The sequence below is a fragment of the Rhea pennata genome, chromosome 2 (assembly GCF_028389875.1).
Source record: "Rhea pennata isolate bPtePen1 chromosome 2, bPtePen1.pri, whole genome shotgun sequence".
Classification (NCBI taxonomy): Eukaryota; Metazoa; Chordata; class Aves; order Rheiformes; family Rheidae; genus Rhea; species Rhea pennata.
The window spans coordinates 104,954,579-104,969,499 of NC_084664.1; the positions used below are offsets into that span (position 1 = coordinate 104,954,579).

The 14,921-nt window shown below is 35.6% G+C and overlaps 1 protein-coding gene across 2 annotated transcripts in view; it reads right to left on the bottom strand.

Moving 5' to 3' along the window:
- The window catches only part of DOK6 (docking protein 6), a 252,314-nt gene that overhangs the window by 86,137 nt on the left and 151,256 nt on the right, over positions 1-14,921 (bottom strand). For both annotated transcript variants that reach the window (XM_062570068.1, XM_062570069.1), the window contains one exon: positions 7,542-7,731. In XM_062570068.1, the coding sequence (XP_062426052.1) occupies positions 7,542-7,731 (190 nt within the window). The remainder of the gene's footprint in view (positions 1-7,541; positions 7,732-14,921) is intronic.

A 14,921-nucleotide genomic window follows, 5' to 3' on the forward strand; every position in this document is an offset into this window, starting at 1 on the left:
TTTCCTCTAACAGGGGCCTAGGGACAGGCCTTCCCTTAGTGCCTTATAAACAAGCACAAGATTAAAGGAGCCCGTGAGACCAGTCAAGAGCTCCTCAAAACCAGCCCGACTTTTCTAGAAGGCTACCGAGAAGGCGCTGCATGTAAATTGTCCTCGAGTTCCCCTATGTCACATTGTTTTGATAGCTCTATAGTTAATTAAAATTAGAGTGAGAGGACACTTAGCTTCAGTGAAAGTCTTGAGGGGGGCACAGTACATGACAATGCTACCAGTGCCCTGGCTTGGTTTTCAATTACTAGTCTTGTCTTATCCTTAGCAGAATCCTTTTGTGAAAACAAAACCTGAAATGTAGCATAGGGATTTGTAGTCCATCAGCATGCACCATCGCTACCTAAACAATAAATATAATTACTCACGAATGGTCAATTTGATCATTCTTCCAGGTCTGCCTATTTATTTATATTATCATTTTTGCTAGTGTCTTTACAATCTGGAGGAATACATATTTTACAATATTCCATATGTACATGTGCCTCTAAATATATTTTTTGTTTATATATATTTGTCTTTTCTTAGCAGCAAATGTTTCTGACTGGCAAAAAGGAACTTGAATTTCATTAAGAAAACAGCTGTTGAAAATGGTGAAAAATATCTATCCTACTTCAAACTAAATTAACTAAACTAAATTAACAGTATCTGAACACTAGCCAATTTGACTCCAATGAGAGTTTCTGAGCTTTTTTTTTAAAAGGCTTAGACCAAAATATGTAAAGTATTCTCTGGTTTATATGAACATACATTTTTTAAAAAATATTTCAAACTATTGCAAAAAGCAAATGAAAGTAAAGTCACCATTAATTTACTCTTAATACTATTGTCTTAGTTGTGTTTACCTAGAGCTTTCTATAAATGTATTTTTATTTTTAAAGATATTATTTTAATGATTATTCTTTGATTTTTGCATAAAAATTTACAAAACCCACCGCAATAGAAAAAAATGAAAGAATTATTAACTTCAGCAATCAGACACTTATTCCAACAGAGTCCTGGAGGCTTTGAGAACAAGTATCGAAATATTTATGTGTGATATATATAAATATATAAAAATACATATATAAACATAAACACATATATGTACACACTCATACACATATGTATACATGTATACATATGTGTATGTTTATATATACACTCTATATACATACATACATAAAGAAGTCATTGGGTATGAACATTCTCAAGAAAAGTTACATCTTAGTAAGGGTAAACAAAAAGAAGTCAATATATATTTTATAAATGAATGTATTATTCATGAGAGCATTGAACTAACACTGATAGAACCAGGGGAATTAGGTAGATACTAGACAAGCCTCCCAAGACCCGCTGCCAGTGCATCTTTCTCAGCTCCTAAGTGGTGACTGGCAGTCACATTATACTAAACTTGATTATAGTGCAAACAAGTCCTGAGACTGAGAGAAAAATAAAAATTTCATTTCAATTTTCGCATGTGACGTACAAAGGAGAACTGTTCAAACATTGCAATGGCTTTTAGAATAACCCTCCATGCAAGCTAAAGCTCAGGAACAGAAGTTTTTAGAAACGAAGACCACAAATGTTTAGAAACCTTCCCCTTTAAGCTTCTGCAATACTCTGCAATACTCCGTGTGTGCAAGGATGCACTGGCACGGGGTCCTACATATTCATGAACAGGGCTTTATTGTCGTGCAAATTCCATCCTCTGCATTTCGATTACTTCCTTCTATGTTTGTACAGCACCCAGGCAGAGTACAGAGGGTATTTCAAACCTCCTCAAGTGACGGCACCACATTCGTGACATAAACTTCAGAGAAAAGGAGGATTTATTTGTGCTTAGCATTCCTGCTGGCTAGATAGCTCTCTCTTCAAAATGGGCCCTTCCGGATTGCCCCCTGTGAAGCACTTAACACTCTCCTACTGACTGGATAGAGAATACGGTGCCCAGTTTTATTATTTTCAGTCAGCTGATGCAGACTATTTTTTTGCTATTTATAACAGTTTTGCTATTGACTTTTTTTAAAATAGGTAAAAAAAAAATTTTTTTTTAAACTATTTTACTTTTCAAACCCGAGCTGCTTCATAGTCCTCCTGTATTGTGAGGCACAAGGTTAAATTTTAGTACGAGCCCTGCAGAGGGCTAGGACATTGTCAGTTATTCAGAACTGCCGTATGGGATAGCTCTTTGCTGTGGTCTGCGGCAGAACCAGCAGTCAAAATCTGGAGTTGGAAGAGTAAATGCATCCTGCCACGATTAAGAATGTATGTATGCTCCAGCGTTCTTTGCAAGTTAGAGAAAGTGTTGTGTGGGTGTGTATGTCACGGCTGAACGTTCGAACCAGGGGCTAATAAGAAGAAGACCCCTTTCGACCATACAATGGAAATCCAGGATAATTAGTTTAGTATATATCTCCTTCTTCTCACTGTTTGGCATATTAAGCTATATTGTGGAGGAACATGTCTGGTCTTACCAACACAGGAGCAGACTGAGAGCAGCCTTGGCAGAAAGAACATGCAACAAGTATATGATAAATAATTTGCAATGAGCTATATTAGTTTCCTCTAATCTAAGAGTTCTCCGATGAGGCAGCACAATCAAAACCAGAGTAAGCGTCCTGTAGATGACAGGACACAAGGAATTGCATGACTCGTTTTTTAAATAGGATCTACGTGAACCAAATGACTAACAGAACTTATCCTAGATCAGGATTTTGGCAGAAGCTAAGTGGACAGTTAGAAAAAAGTTGGAAATGGAAAAAAAGTAGGAATGGAAGTACAGTTAGATCAGATTCAAATATAATCTTAGCACTGTTAAATTTCAAGAACTAATTAATCTTTTTCAGTGGTGAAAATGCCACTTACCCCAAAATTAGAGCTACATGATTACTAAAAAAACCAAGGGGGAAATACAACATAATCTAGTTTTTCGAAAGTTATTTTCTGATTTTATGAATACATTACACTTGGGCAGAGCATAGGAAAAAGAAGGGAAGAGGCTGTGAGAAAACACAGCAACAGCAAAACCACTGACAATTCAAATCATAGGTAAATTAAGCATTATGAAAACGTAACAAAGGCGTAACATTAAAATAAAAATATCCCAGCAAAAATTCTTTAGTGTGGAACACTGAGATCTCTGAGGTAGTGCTTGTATGAAATGATAAACTTATTTATTGCAGCTGCACTTCATTGCTAATTATGCTTTTAAACCCAAGATAACTTACAAATTCTTGTGGAAAAGGTGCCCTTCCCCATATAGAGGAAAAAAGCGTTTCCCGTAACTTAAGCCTGCTTGTAAGGGCCCCATAACTTAACTGTAAGGGTTAACTGACTCATATGTTTCACATTAGCACCGAAATTTGCCACAGAGGAATGACAGACCAATATAAGATTTCTGTTACATGTAGTGCCTGAAGCAAACACTGAACTTTCTGTTTCAGATAACCCTAGCATCTGTGTATCTACCACAGACGGAAAAAAAAAAAAAAAAAAAGAAAGAAAAAGAAAAAAGAAAAATATCTCATGTCACCACACTACAGTGCTTGAATCTAACACTTCCAGACCTTAGGAGTGACAGAGAACATCATATTTAGTTAGTTTGTCTATGATTAAGTAAAAAGCAAAAAAACAAAAAATAATTTAGAGTGACTCAGTGGGTGTCTCTGAATGTATAGCATGAATAAACCTGAAATTTAGATGATTCCAAGTATTTATATCTTGTCTACAAAAGAGGAGAAAGCATATTTCAGAAAAAAGAGCACATCACAGATTTGTGGCTATTTCCAATTCTTCTTAAAATTATCCAGTAATATACCTTTTACCTCCACCTCTCTACTCAGATGAAAACTTATGGCATTTCACATCCTTTGGCCAGGCCTACCGTAGCCCACCTTCATACTGCAATTTTTCATCATGGTTAACTTGACTTTGACACTTTTGGTTGTTTTTTGGATATGGCTTGCCAGTAGTTAATGCACTTGACTATAGAGCTTCCCTGTGGAGAAAATACTGTTTAATGTAAATAGCAGAACTGTAGGCACAATATTTCAAAAGGCACAATATTTCAAAAGAACAGAGTCCATATTGGTTTACTTTTCTCAGGAGATGGAAAAAAATCCTGAATTCTTAGGGGTGTCCTCTTATGATCTCACAGAAGGTGCCTCAGACAGCTTTTTTTTTGCTAAAACACAAAGCTTGGACAACTGCATTTCTTACTTTCCAGACAATAATTTTTAAAATTTGCTATTGACCTTTTCATTGTTTGGTCTTTATCCTCAGTAAAATGAATTCTGTAACTTTGGCAAGTGGCTGCAAATAGTATCTTCACTCCTGATCTAAACCATGAGATATTTTATCTTCATCTATTTTATCACTTTTCTGGCATGCCTCTTAGACTGTATATAATTAATTAATCCAGTATATACATACAAGTATCTTCACCTGGACAGATATGTGGACACCTCCAAAAGGAGTATGTTTCCTATTTCATGGGCTTAAAATCAGAGCCAGGCACAGATTAATCTACATTGTGCAGACCTACTACGAGGAGCAGCAATTCCAAAGATTTCAAGAGAAATGAATGCTACGGCACTTGCAGAGATCAACTGCATCCTCACGCATCTCATACCTGAAATAGTGAGAATGAGGTGTCTGAAACACCTGACACCTTGCATTTGTTCATAAATCCAGGAAATTCTGTTGTCTCAGTGATGATTTAACAGCACAACTGACCAAGCCAATCTGAAGCTGGCTTGTGAAAAAGCAAATGGTCAGCTCCGGGTTTAGATGCTCTAAATTATGGTGGCATCCATTTTCTCTACTAGATGCACATTATTATTTGGTATAATGCCACCATAGCATCTATACCCAATAGAGTTGTGAATTAATATTTTCTGATCAATGGATCGATTGTATGAGATTAGCCCTGATCAGCTACTTTATGAGACCTGAGACTGCAGGATATAAAAGAATCTCATCCTCTAGTTTTGAACTAAGCCACACAAAACTATGCTTCCTCCACATCTCAGCAGAATTTGAATGAGGAAGAACAAAAACTGAGTAAATTAGTTTGCAAGAAACATTTATTTTCACTGGCTAGCTAATTAATGAAAAATAAGGATGAGTCTAACTTTGTATTCATTGCAAAACACAAACTCCAATTCAATGGAAAAGTCAACACAAAAATTTGGGTATTGAAAAGAGTCTGTGTTCACTCTTCTCATGTTTAAGACATCCTCCCAATCATGCAGTTATTAGACTTCATTAGACAAATGAACAGTTTAGTTTGATATAAGTGGGTATATATTTAATTTAAATATAATATAGTGTTTATTAAAAGATAAATTGTCTGAAAGCTTAATTTTGATCTACTTATTATAGTATTTTTTTCATGAATATGTCCACTTATTTTAATGTGATGCACTTATTTTGTGAAACAAGTAATTAAAAAATGAGTATGGATAGTAAATAACATAATAATATAATAATAAACGTAAAAAACTGAGCTCTCAACATTCATGTAAATTAGCCACAAACATATATACTGTATAGCTGCTAGAGCTCAATAAACAGTAAGAGCCTATTTCAAAATATTTCCTTTAAAGCAATTGTCTACATTTAAATTTTAAGCCTTAGGGAAAAAATAAAGCAGTAACATTTTTACTATGTAACATTGTCATCAAGCATGGATGAGCGCTTCACTTCTGATAAGAGACTATGGATCAGCAATTCACTGTATTAAGACACCAGCAATTAAGGGACAAAGATAAACACATGTTCAGAAAGATGTTGAATAAAAGATAAATAAATCTCCACAAAAAAAAAAAAACAAAAATAGATTGTAAATTGAGTATTAATGTTGCCCTATATAGTCTTCGTATGTTATTACAGACACTGTTTTTTCTGTAGTCCTATTTTACCTCTACATTTTTCTGCCAGTCTAAATCTAATCTTCGTGCATTTTCAAATCAGACAGATAAAGCACTCTCAAGCAAGCAAAAGGAAGTAATCAGATCAAATAAAATAAAGCATTGCAGATAAAGACAGAGCTAGCTCATAAAAATAAAACACAGGAAAACAATCCACTTTTCTTCAGGATGCATGGAGTATGGATGGCACAGGGAGATGATGTACAAATATCAGTATAGGAAGCTGGAAAAAACAGTAAGATAAAAATGCCTTGCATTTTACTTGAGTATGCACAATCACTATATATAACCTGCTAGAGCTGATGTGCCAAAGTTAAAAATAAAGCAGAACAGAAAGCAACAATCCTATTTTAGAAATAAAAAAAAAAAAGGTAAAAAACAGAATTTCAGTATGCTATAGAATGGCTTTGTTCATAATTAAAACACTGTATGGAAAGACATGCACACATTTTGAGCCACGTACAACAAATAATAAACTTCAAGTGATAAATTTCCAGAACAGGAAAGTACTCTAATGATATCAATCTTGATATACATCTTATGAGTTAAGCAATAACTTCCCTCAATAAGAAACTGCAGAAAAATTTTGCTTGCTACCTTTTTTAGAGGTCTATTTGATCTGTGGTTTTGTTTATTAACACCAGCTGTAGTTTTGTAAATCTTTGTAAATGATATTTAAATAAATACATACATACATACTGAAATGCATACAAGATTTTTAACAAAGGCAGTGTGGCTAACTCAAGAGTGTAAGGACATCTGACTTCATAGACTGCTCAGCATAGGGAATTGGGACAAAATTAAAAAAGTCTAGAACCATAAAATATAAAACAAAACATCAAGGATAGAAATAAACCAAGAATGTATCAAAAAAAAAGGCAGAGGATATGGGCAAGATATGAAATGCAATAAAGAGATATGAAATGGAAGCAAAAACAGTCTTGCACAGATCTTTATATCTAATCTGAAGATAGAAATGGCAATGAGGATTAAAACTTCAGGCAGAAAAAGAGCTAGACTTCTACTGGGCCCACTCTCTTTTACAGGAGTTCTCCATACTCATGATTATACTAGGGTGGAAATCATGCATCAGTAGCATCCGAGAAGAATAATATCTCCTGTAGCTGAAGTTTTTCCATTCACACTATACGAGGAACCTCTTCCATGATCCACAATTAATTTCTTCAATAGCAGCAGCACTCAAATATATCCCACATTGGTGTTTAAGTATAGTGAGAACCGTAAAACTTAAGGCGGACAATTCAACGACACTTAAGTAAACAGCAGAGGCAGCGAATGCCCCCAGCTTGGAGATGACCAGTAGAAAAGCTTTAGGTTCCTTTTAAATATTATTTATAGCTTTCATATAGTATTATATAGTATTTTATAAAGTATTTATAGTATTAATGTTTATTTTGAACACTGAGCTAAATATGTTGAAGTACTAGTCAACCGATGGAAGCATATGGATACACCATGTATTCTGTCTTTCTCACTTTACAATGAGCACTAACTTATTAGGCAGCATCTCAAAAATGACTGTTTCTTTTCTTCTTGTTGCTGCTTCTCCTTAGGTCTTACCTTCCAGACTCAAATGTGAACCACGTTGAGTCACGTCCGTATCTCCTCAAAGAGCTTAGAGGCCACATGACCAACTTGACCTTGGCATTGTGGATGTCCCAGAGATAGATGTTTTCATGTGTGATCTGCATTGTACATTCCCCATAGATGTCTAGATTTGGTGTAGGCATAAGATATACATTGAATCGCTCTGGAGAAAAAAAAAATAGAATAAGGTATATCTAGTTAAAACAAAATGTGAACTTGCAAAATCATCAAAAAATCTTAAGTTCAGAAACTAAGGCCAAATTTCTAGCCTGTGAAAACTGCTAGGGATTCACTCATGTCCAAAAGCCTTGCCAATGTACAACAGGAGTCTGAGAATCCTTTTCATTTCATTTTCAATATAAAGACTACAGCAGACTGAAGCATCTTTCACAGATGATCTTCAAAGTCCGTTAACTTTGTCATACATCCCCTGCAACTGAACTCAAAGCTTTTGTCCTCACACTGAAGTTCACAATTCTTCACACACACACACACACACACACACACACACACACACACACAAAAAAAAAAAAAAAAAAACCACAGTGATTTAAACTCTAGTAGAAGTTCTTTTCTCAAAGAATAGAGTTGTTATATTGGCAAAATATATATGTACAGCTATTGTTCTTACAAATACTACCCTTGCATTTGCAAATGCAGACTTACTGAAGCCTGTAAACAATTACCTTCTTTCTGTAAAACTTCTATTTATGTGTGAAAACTGGTAAAATTCGTAACATTTCACAATCTGTTTCTTTCTGGAAACATTTGATTCAATACAATTATTAAGGCTACAACAACAACTGTTATTAGCTGCACTTCCACTTCACAGTAAACTTTCTGAAATAAGAGGTCAAGGTAAAAACCATTTGAAGTATACACATGTGCAATGCTCATTCTATAAAACAGTCAAGGGAATATATACTTTACAGGGAGGCAAGAAAATTGTGTCCAAGTACTAATAAGTGAATGATGGTTTGGTGTAGAACATTTTAAATCCACTATTTCCATGGAATTTTCTCATAGTGAGAATGACTTCCTAAAAATTATGAAGGAATTCAGAATAATCACATGAAGTATAAAGTGAGAGAAATTTAACATAACAGTCAAAATGAGATTCAGCTTCCAAGTGTACTTGACAATCAGTATCTCATGCATTATGTCTTCAGGTTTTTTAATATTTGTTAAATATACTTCCCTGATAAATCAGTTTGAATATTGCAAATAAGCGAGTTAACACAAAGCCAGAAGTGGGTGTGTGTAGAAGGTAATAAAAGTTTGGTTAAGGAATTAAAGGAGCCAAGGAACTGCTGAGTGAGTATTAAGATTTGCAGTCCTGCATAGCTGTAAGTAAACTTGTCATCCCCAATGCTATTCTGTTTCAGTCCATTTAATTTTGTCCCATTAATGATTTCCCAATTGATTCACTCAATCTCATGGCCATTCAACCTCTTCTCCCAGGCTCTTGTTCTCATTAATCAAACTAATGGGTGCTAGTCTTAAAAGTTGTATTTTATGACTAAGGTCCTATGTGTGAAACTCTTAATGTTTTGTAAGTCTTCTGATGCACAGCGTAAATAGCTTAGCAGGTGCTGCTGAAATTGCTGTAAAGAATTTCCCCAAACTCTCAGAGGAACGTGATGAGCACAGGTCTCACCTAATGCTTGCTAAAGAAGCAACAGAAAGACTTGTATATGGCAAGGACTGCATCATGAAGGTAATGGTGCAGAACAAGGCAACATACACTTTTCACAAGAATTATATATATTTACCCTTTTTCAGTGTCTGGATGTTGTAGTAATGGGCCATACAAAAATGCCTAGGAGCATGTGATTTTATGTTAGACTTTAATTTTGCATTATCACGCTGTTACCTCTTGAATATTCTCCCTCTGTTTGAAAGAAAGATTCAGAGGACCACCATATCTGTAGGTTCTCTTGGCCCCTCTTTCATATAGTCCCCTTAGGCTATGTGAAACCACACAATGTGTGATACACAGCAAGTAGGAATGCCCGTTTCCCAAAGTCTTCCCCTTATCTTGTCTTCACTGACAGAGTGCCTCAGAGAGTAGAGAAAATGGAAATGTTCAATTATTTTCTGTAGTAGACATGAAACTCTCATGTTGAAGATGAGGGAAATTTCAATTTGCTTTAAAAGTTACCAGAACATTCACAAAACCCTCAGCTTCTCAGAAGTGTCTGAGGATATTATGGCATGAAGGGTATTCAGGACATCTGATATACTAGAGGTCAATATCTAAGGTGAGGTGTCATGGATTAAAGAAAGCATATCTGATTAAATTGAACATCATCCGCAAGGCAAAATGTAGAACCATTAGAGTTTATTCAAACTGGCGATAAAAAAAAGTGCACAAATGTATTTGTAGGAAGAGATTGAATATGGATTTATATCCATTTGAAACTAAAATTTACAAACTCCTTTGAGTAACAAGAAGTCAAGGGCAAGGGGAAGGTGCACAGTTAAATTATGTTATGAATTAAAATGCAGGGTCCAATTTGTTCATTTCAGAAATATTTGGATAGCTAGATAATGGTAATACAATCATTCAGGTTTTAGAGGCAAGTTTTACTCTTAAACTCATACTAGTGATAAACAACAAACATTCACAGATCAGATTTGGAGTGTCTGGATTCAGTCCCCAGCTGAGTTCCATCCCCAGATCTCCGAAATTTAGCTTCTCTGTGGGTCAGTCACCGTCTGCATATGGGGGATATGGGATAACAGCAATTCTCTGGGTAGTAAGGTTAACCAAATACAAGTTAGTGAGGGACCCAGGAAATATGGAAATGGAAGAAAACAAACAAGTAGGTACTGCTCGGCTGAACACGACAGTGCCGAGACTGTGAAGGTACAATTCCTCAGCATCCAGCATCAAGAGTTTCTTCTCACCTCTAAAGTAGTTGAAAATAAAATTCAGAGAGATGGGGAGCCAGGATAAGAAAAAAATGCTATTTTATTACCACACCTATTATTCCACTGTTTTTGGTGCAATTGCTCTTTTGCACCTCCTTCAATAAGCAGAGCAACGTTTCATCATATATTTAGGCTATGTAAAGGCGTTTAGCATTTTGCCTTTGGCAAGTAGAAGACCTTTAAAAAAGCTTTTCAGAGCTCAGAAGCAGAAGAATCTTTGTTAAACTGAGCACATTGACAGAAACGAAAACTTGGCAGCAACGATGAAATGCTCACAGTCTTTCGGTTCAATGTGCAGCTGTAAAATGACCATGAGGCCTAATGATCCTAGTTTTAATCATTTTATCGCTAGATTCCTTTGGCTAAATCATCCCAGTTGGAAAACTGAACAGAGAACCCTGAAATCCTGTAATTTAGATGCTTCTTTTCATTTCAGCTTTAATGTCAAGGAAAAGTATTTATGGAAGGAGGAGGTTGGATTGGTGGAAGCTATGTAAGAAGAGGTTTTAAAAGCACACATTCCGTTTCCATGTGGTATAAGCTCTGCCATCTATGAACCTTTTGCTGCTGACAGTGTGTAGCTAATTTCCAGGTGGAAAGAGAGTGCTAAGTTGCAGCAACTTCTGTCCTTTCAGACATCAGGGCTATCAGAATGATTCTCTCCTGGTTTTCCTTCCCAGCGAGGAACCGGCCCTTTAGAATTACTTGCATTTCTTTTTTTTTGTATAGTTGCTCTGCTTTGCACCTATTATAAAGGCATGGAAAAGTTTATTAACTTCTTAAAAAAATATCAAGGCTACTGTACATGAATTCACTGATAAGTAAGGTAGAGAAGAATCTGAAAACTCACTGTATTAACAAACCACTGAAAACTGTAAATCCCTTTCTTTTCTGAAAAAAACTGGCTGTATTTACTTTATACTTGAAAAATAGAACTATAAAAACAGATTAATGATAACAGCAAATGAATTTGAGGGTAGTTTGTAATCTCAATATGTGGCATAAGGAAATACTCATAATCCTCTTCTGAGTTTCGAAGATGTTTTTCAGCAAAGGAAGGTACATTATTAGGAGAAATTAATGAGTTTCTTGCTATTAAAATACAGGAAGCAAGGCTGCTGTACTGTGGTATCCTTCAAACAAAGAAAGAGAGGCAACACAACAGTTATCATGATAAAAGAGAGACCTCTAAGAAGTAAGTAATTTTATAAGTATGAACAGTGATATTAGGCAGGGAGTAAAAGAAGTAAATAATTATCTTTCAAATTTGTACAGACTTGTAAACTCACATATATATAGCAAGAAAATTAAAAGTATCAGAAAGACATAATAGAAAAGCATGATCTTAACATCACAGGCATGACACCAAACATTAACTGAGCTACGGCAGTAAAAGACAGAACGGGCCTTTTCTTCATCTTAAAAATGAGCATTTTTACCTTTGCCTATTTTCTTCTTTGTTTACATCATTATTACCAGTAAAATTCAATAGAATCTGATTTTAGTACAAGTATTCAGCTATTTCAGTAATAGCATTTAGTATTTGTAATAGATAGGAAGTGTCCTTATCAAAAAAGAGAGCCTGCTCTTAAGAATCACTTTAATAGTATCTTCTTCAAATAACTTTTTTCGTCTTGAATATTCTGGTTTCTTTTGCACAGTAAACATAGCTTCTTGTTATCCATTTAGATGACTTTTTTCTTATTAATTCCTTTTGTAAAATCATGAAATATAATGTTACATCAGAACAATGACAATTTGATTAAATCATCATAATAGATTCTAAAAGCAATGACAGTCAGGTAGATAAAAATATTCAAAAATAGATTTGTCCCTATTGTTAGGTTTTGAGTGCACTACCAGAATTGCTTTTAAATGCACTGACATCTGCAAAGGACGTTCTGCGTCTTTCACAGGAAGACAGCACTCTACAAGAATGCTTTTTTCCCCTATCATCAGCTTGGGAAATCTAAGGAATATGAAATGTATGTGTAAGGGTCTGAGGCTACTGCTTAGAAGACTGCTTGTCAACAATATTATCAGATGCAACTGAGTCCAGATTTTCTTTCCAGGAGTTATTACTATGTATTATTATTTGCACTGCCATTGTATCCAGAGTTCCAGACCATTATGCTAAATTCATTATCTAAAGAGGATCATGTAGTCTTTATTGCTTTTGATATGATACTATATCTTCCTTCTTTGCAAAATAATCTAAATGGACTTTCACAATGAGTAAGAGCTATTTTGCTCTTGAATGGCTGAGGAACACCTGCAAGTCACATGGATTCACAGGCGAGAGAAGGTAAAATGGCTGGGAGCATAAGGGACGCTTCATTGCAGATCTCAGTTTTATGAGAAGCCGCGTTTCATTGCAAACTACGTAGCCATTAGTTGTGAGCCTTTTATGTAAAAAAAGAAATCATCTAAGGGCCATTTCCCACACTGGAGTTAACACAGTAACACTTGCAGTAATGCTTCTTACTGTTAATAACACAGACGGAGTACAGCGAGCGGCTTTCAGCTACTGACGGGCTTTTGCACAAGAGCAAAAGTCTCTCTAAGTGGCCTCCTCTGCTCCTCCTGCAAGTCACAACACCTACAGCCACAAGCCCCTGCCACGATCAGCGCACTGCCACAGTTTGGCTTCTCCGGCTATTACCACTGCAGGATTGCTTGGTGCTAGAGGGTCACACAGCGGTGCTGCTATAATGGACAGGATCTGCCAAGTGCCTATAGAACAGCTTAGGACCGTAACAGAATTAATCTACTTCCAATTTCTGCACTACCACGGATTTTCTCTTCGTATGACAGAAATATCTGATTAATGTACTTGGGGCCTTTTAGCCATGACATTTGCACAACAAACATCAACTTTTCCAGTCTCTGGAAGAAACTGTTTTGCAAAATGTATTGTCACATTCGCGTAGCAAAGAATCAAGGGTCTTCCCTTCTGAAATCAAAAGCTGATCTCATGGATGGGCCCCATGAGTGAGACTGGGAGGATAAACATAACAAAAATATGCTAGACAAATCACAGCAAACACACATATTTTTCTCACCATATATTTTCTGAAACTTGAGTTCTTGGGTGTAAAACTTATAAGCAGCATGCAGCAATGAGTTTATATGGTCCCAAGGCATTTACGGTATCAATCAAGAAATTTATCACAAACCTTCAAAACTAAATGTTCTCTCTAGGGATGGTCATATCCAGGACCTGTTGTGCAAACAAATGCACAACAGAAAGTCTATTCTCTTTTGTCAAGAGATCTCCAATTTATCTGATCACTTCAGTAGCTATTCTTAGAAGTATATGTCATACAAATACATTCTAGGTAAATGTCTTCTAATGACAGGAATGGGTAAAAACATGGACAGATGACGAGCATAGTATATTAAAAATATTACTGCTAGGAAAGAGCAAAATATCTCAGAGAGAAAAAAACCCAAATCATTAGGCTAGTTCTTTTATTATCAAGGAAATATCTTTACCAAATGATAAACATTTCAGACGATCTTTATCAACAACCATTTGAAAAAGGCAGTGGGATTATGCCTGCTGTGTTGGGATTAAAGGTATTAACACCCTGACATATCATGCAGATACTAACATTTTGTTGTAGCACGACATTTCAATTGCTTTTATCCCTTAAAATGTCAAAAAATGATCGAAAATTCTAAAAATACTGGAACCACAGTCCCTATCAGAATACAATCTATGGTCTTACTCAGGAGCTAAGAGGCATCTTTAGTTCAGTCTCGAGCCCTGAAGCAGGGCCATAGCACAATTCAGGGAACAGGACATGCATGAAGCTAGAAGACTTTTGGATTCTCTTCCTGGTTTTGCAAACATTTACTATGTATTCTCACATTACCTTTTTCCAGTAGATACTAATACGTAGACTAACTCAAAAGGGTTTCCATGATGTCGACTAACACATGCAGTATGTTTTGAAGTAATGACAGTATAAGGTCCTATATCAATGTACAGTTATCTAACACACACACAAAAATCACCTTAAAGGTGTCACAGCTGCCATTTTCACAATGAGCAAGGACTGGACATTTCTTACCGATTTATCATTTTTCATGTGTTTCACATTGGAAATTTAAACTTTGACCGTTAATTTTCAGGTTGACAAAAAGGTCAGTAGTCTTTTTAGGGGATTTTAAGTATGTTTTGAACTAAAGTCTTTGACAGCATGCCCTTTTGAGCTACAATAGTGAAAATGTTCAGAAAAGTAAATTTCAGATTTTTAACTTTTATCACAGGTCACCAAATGTTTTCATTCCCAAATACACATCTTTTCCATAAAACGGAATTCCATATGCTGAATGAGACTGCCAAGCTTACAGGAACTATGATAGACCAAAGTCACAGTTACATTCTACTGACTTTACCCTAGAAAACTGCTA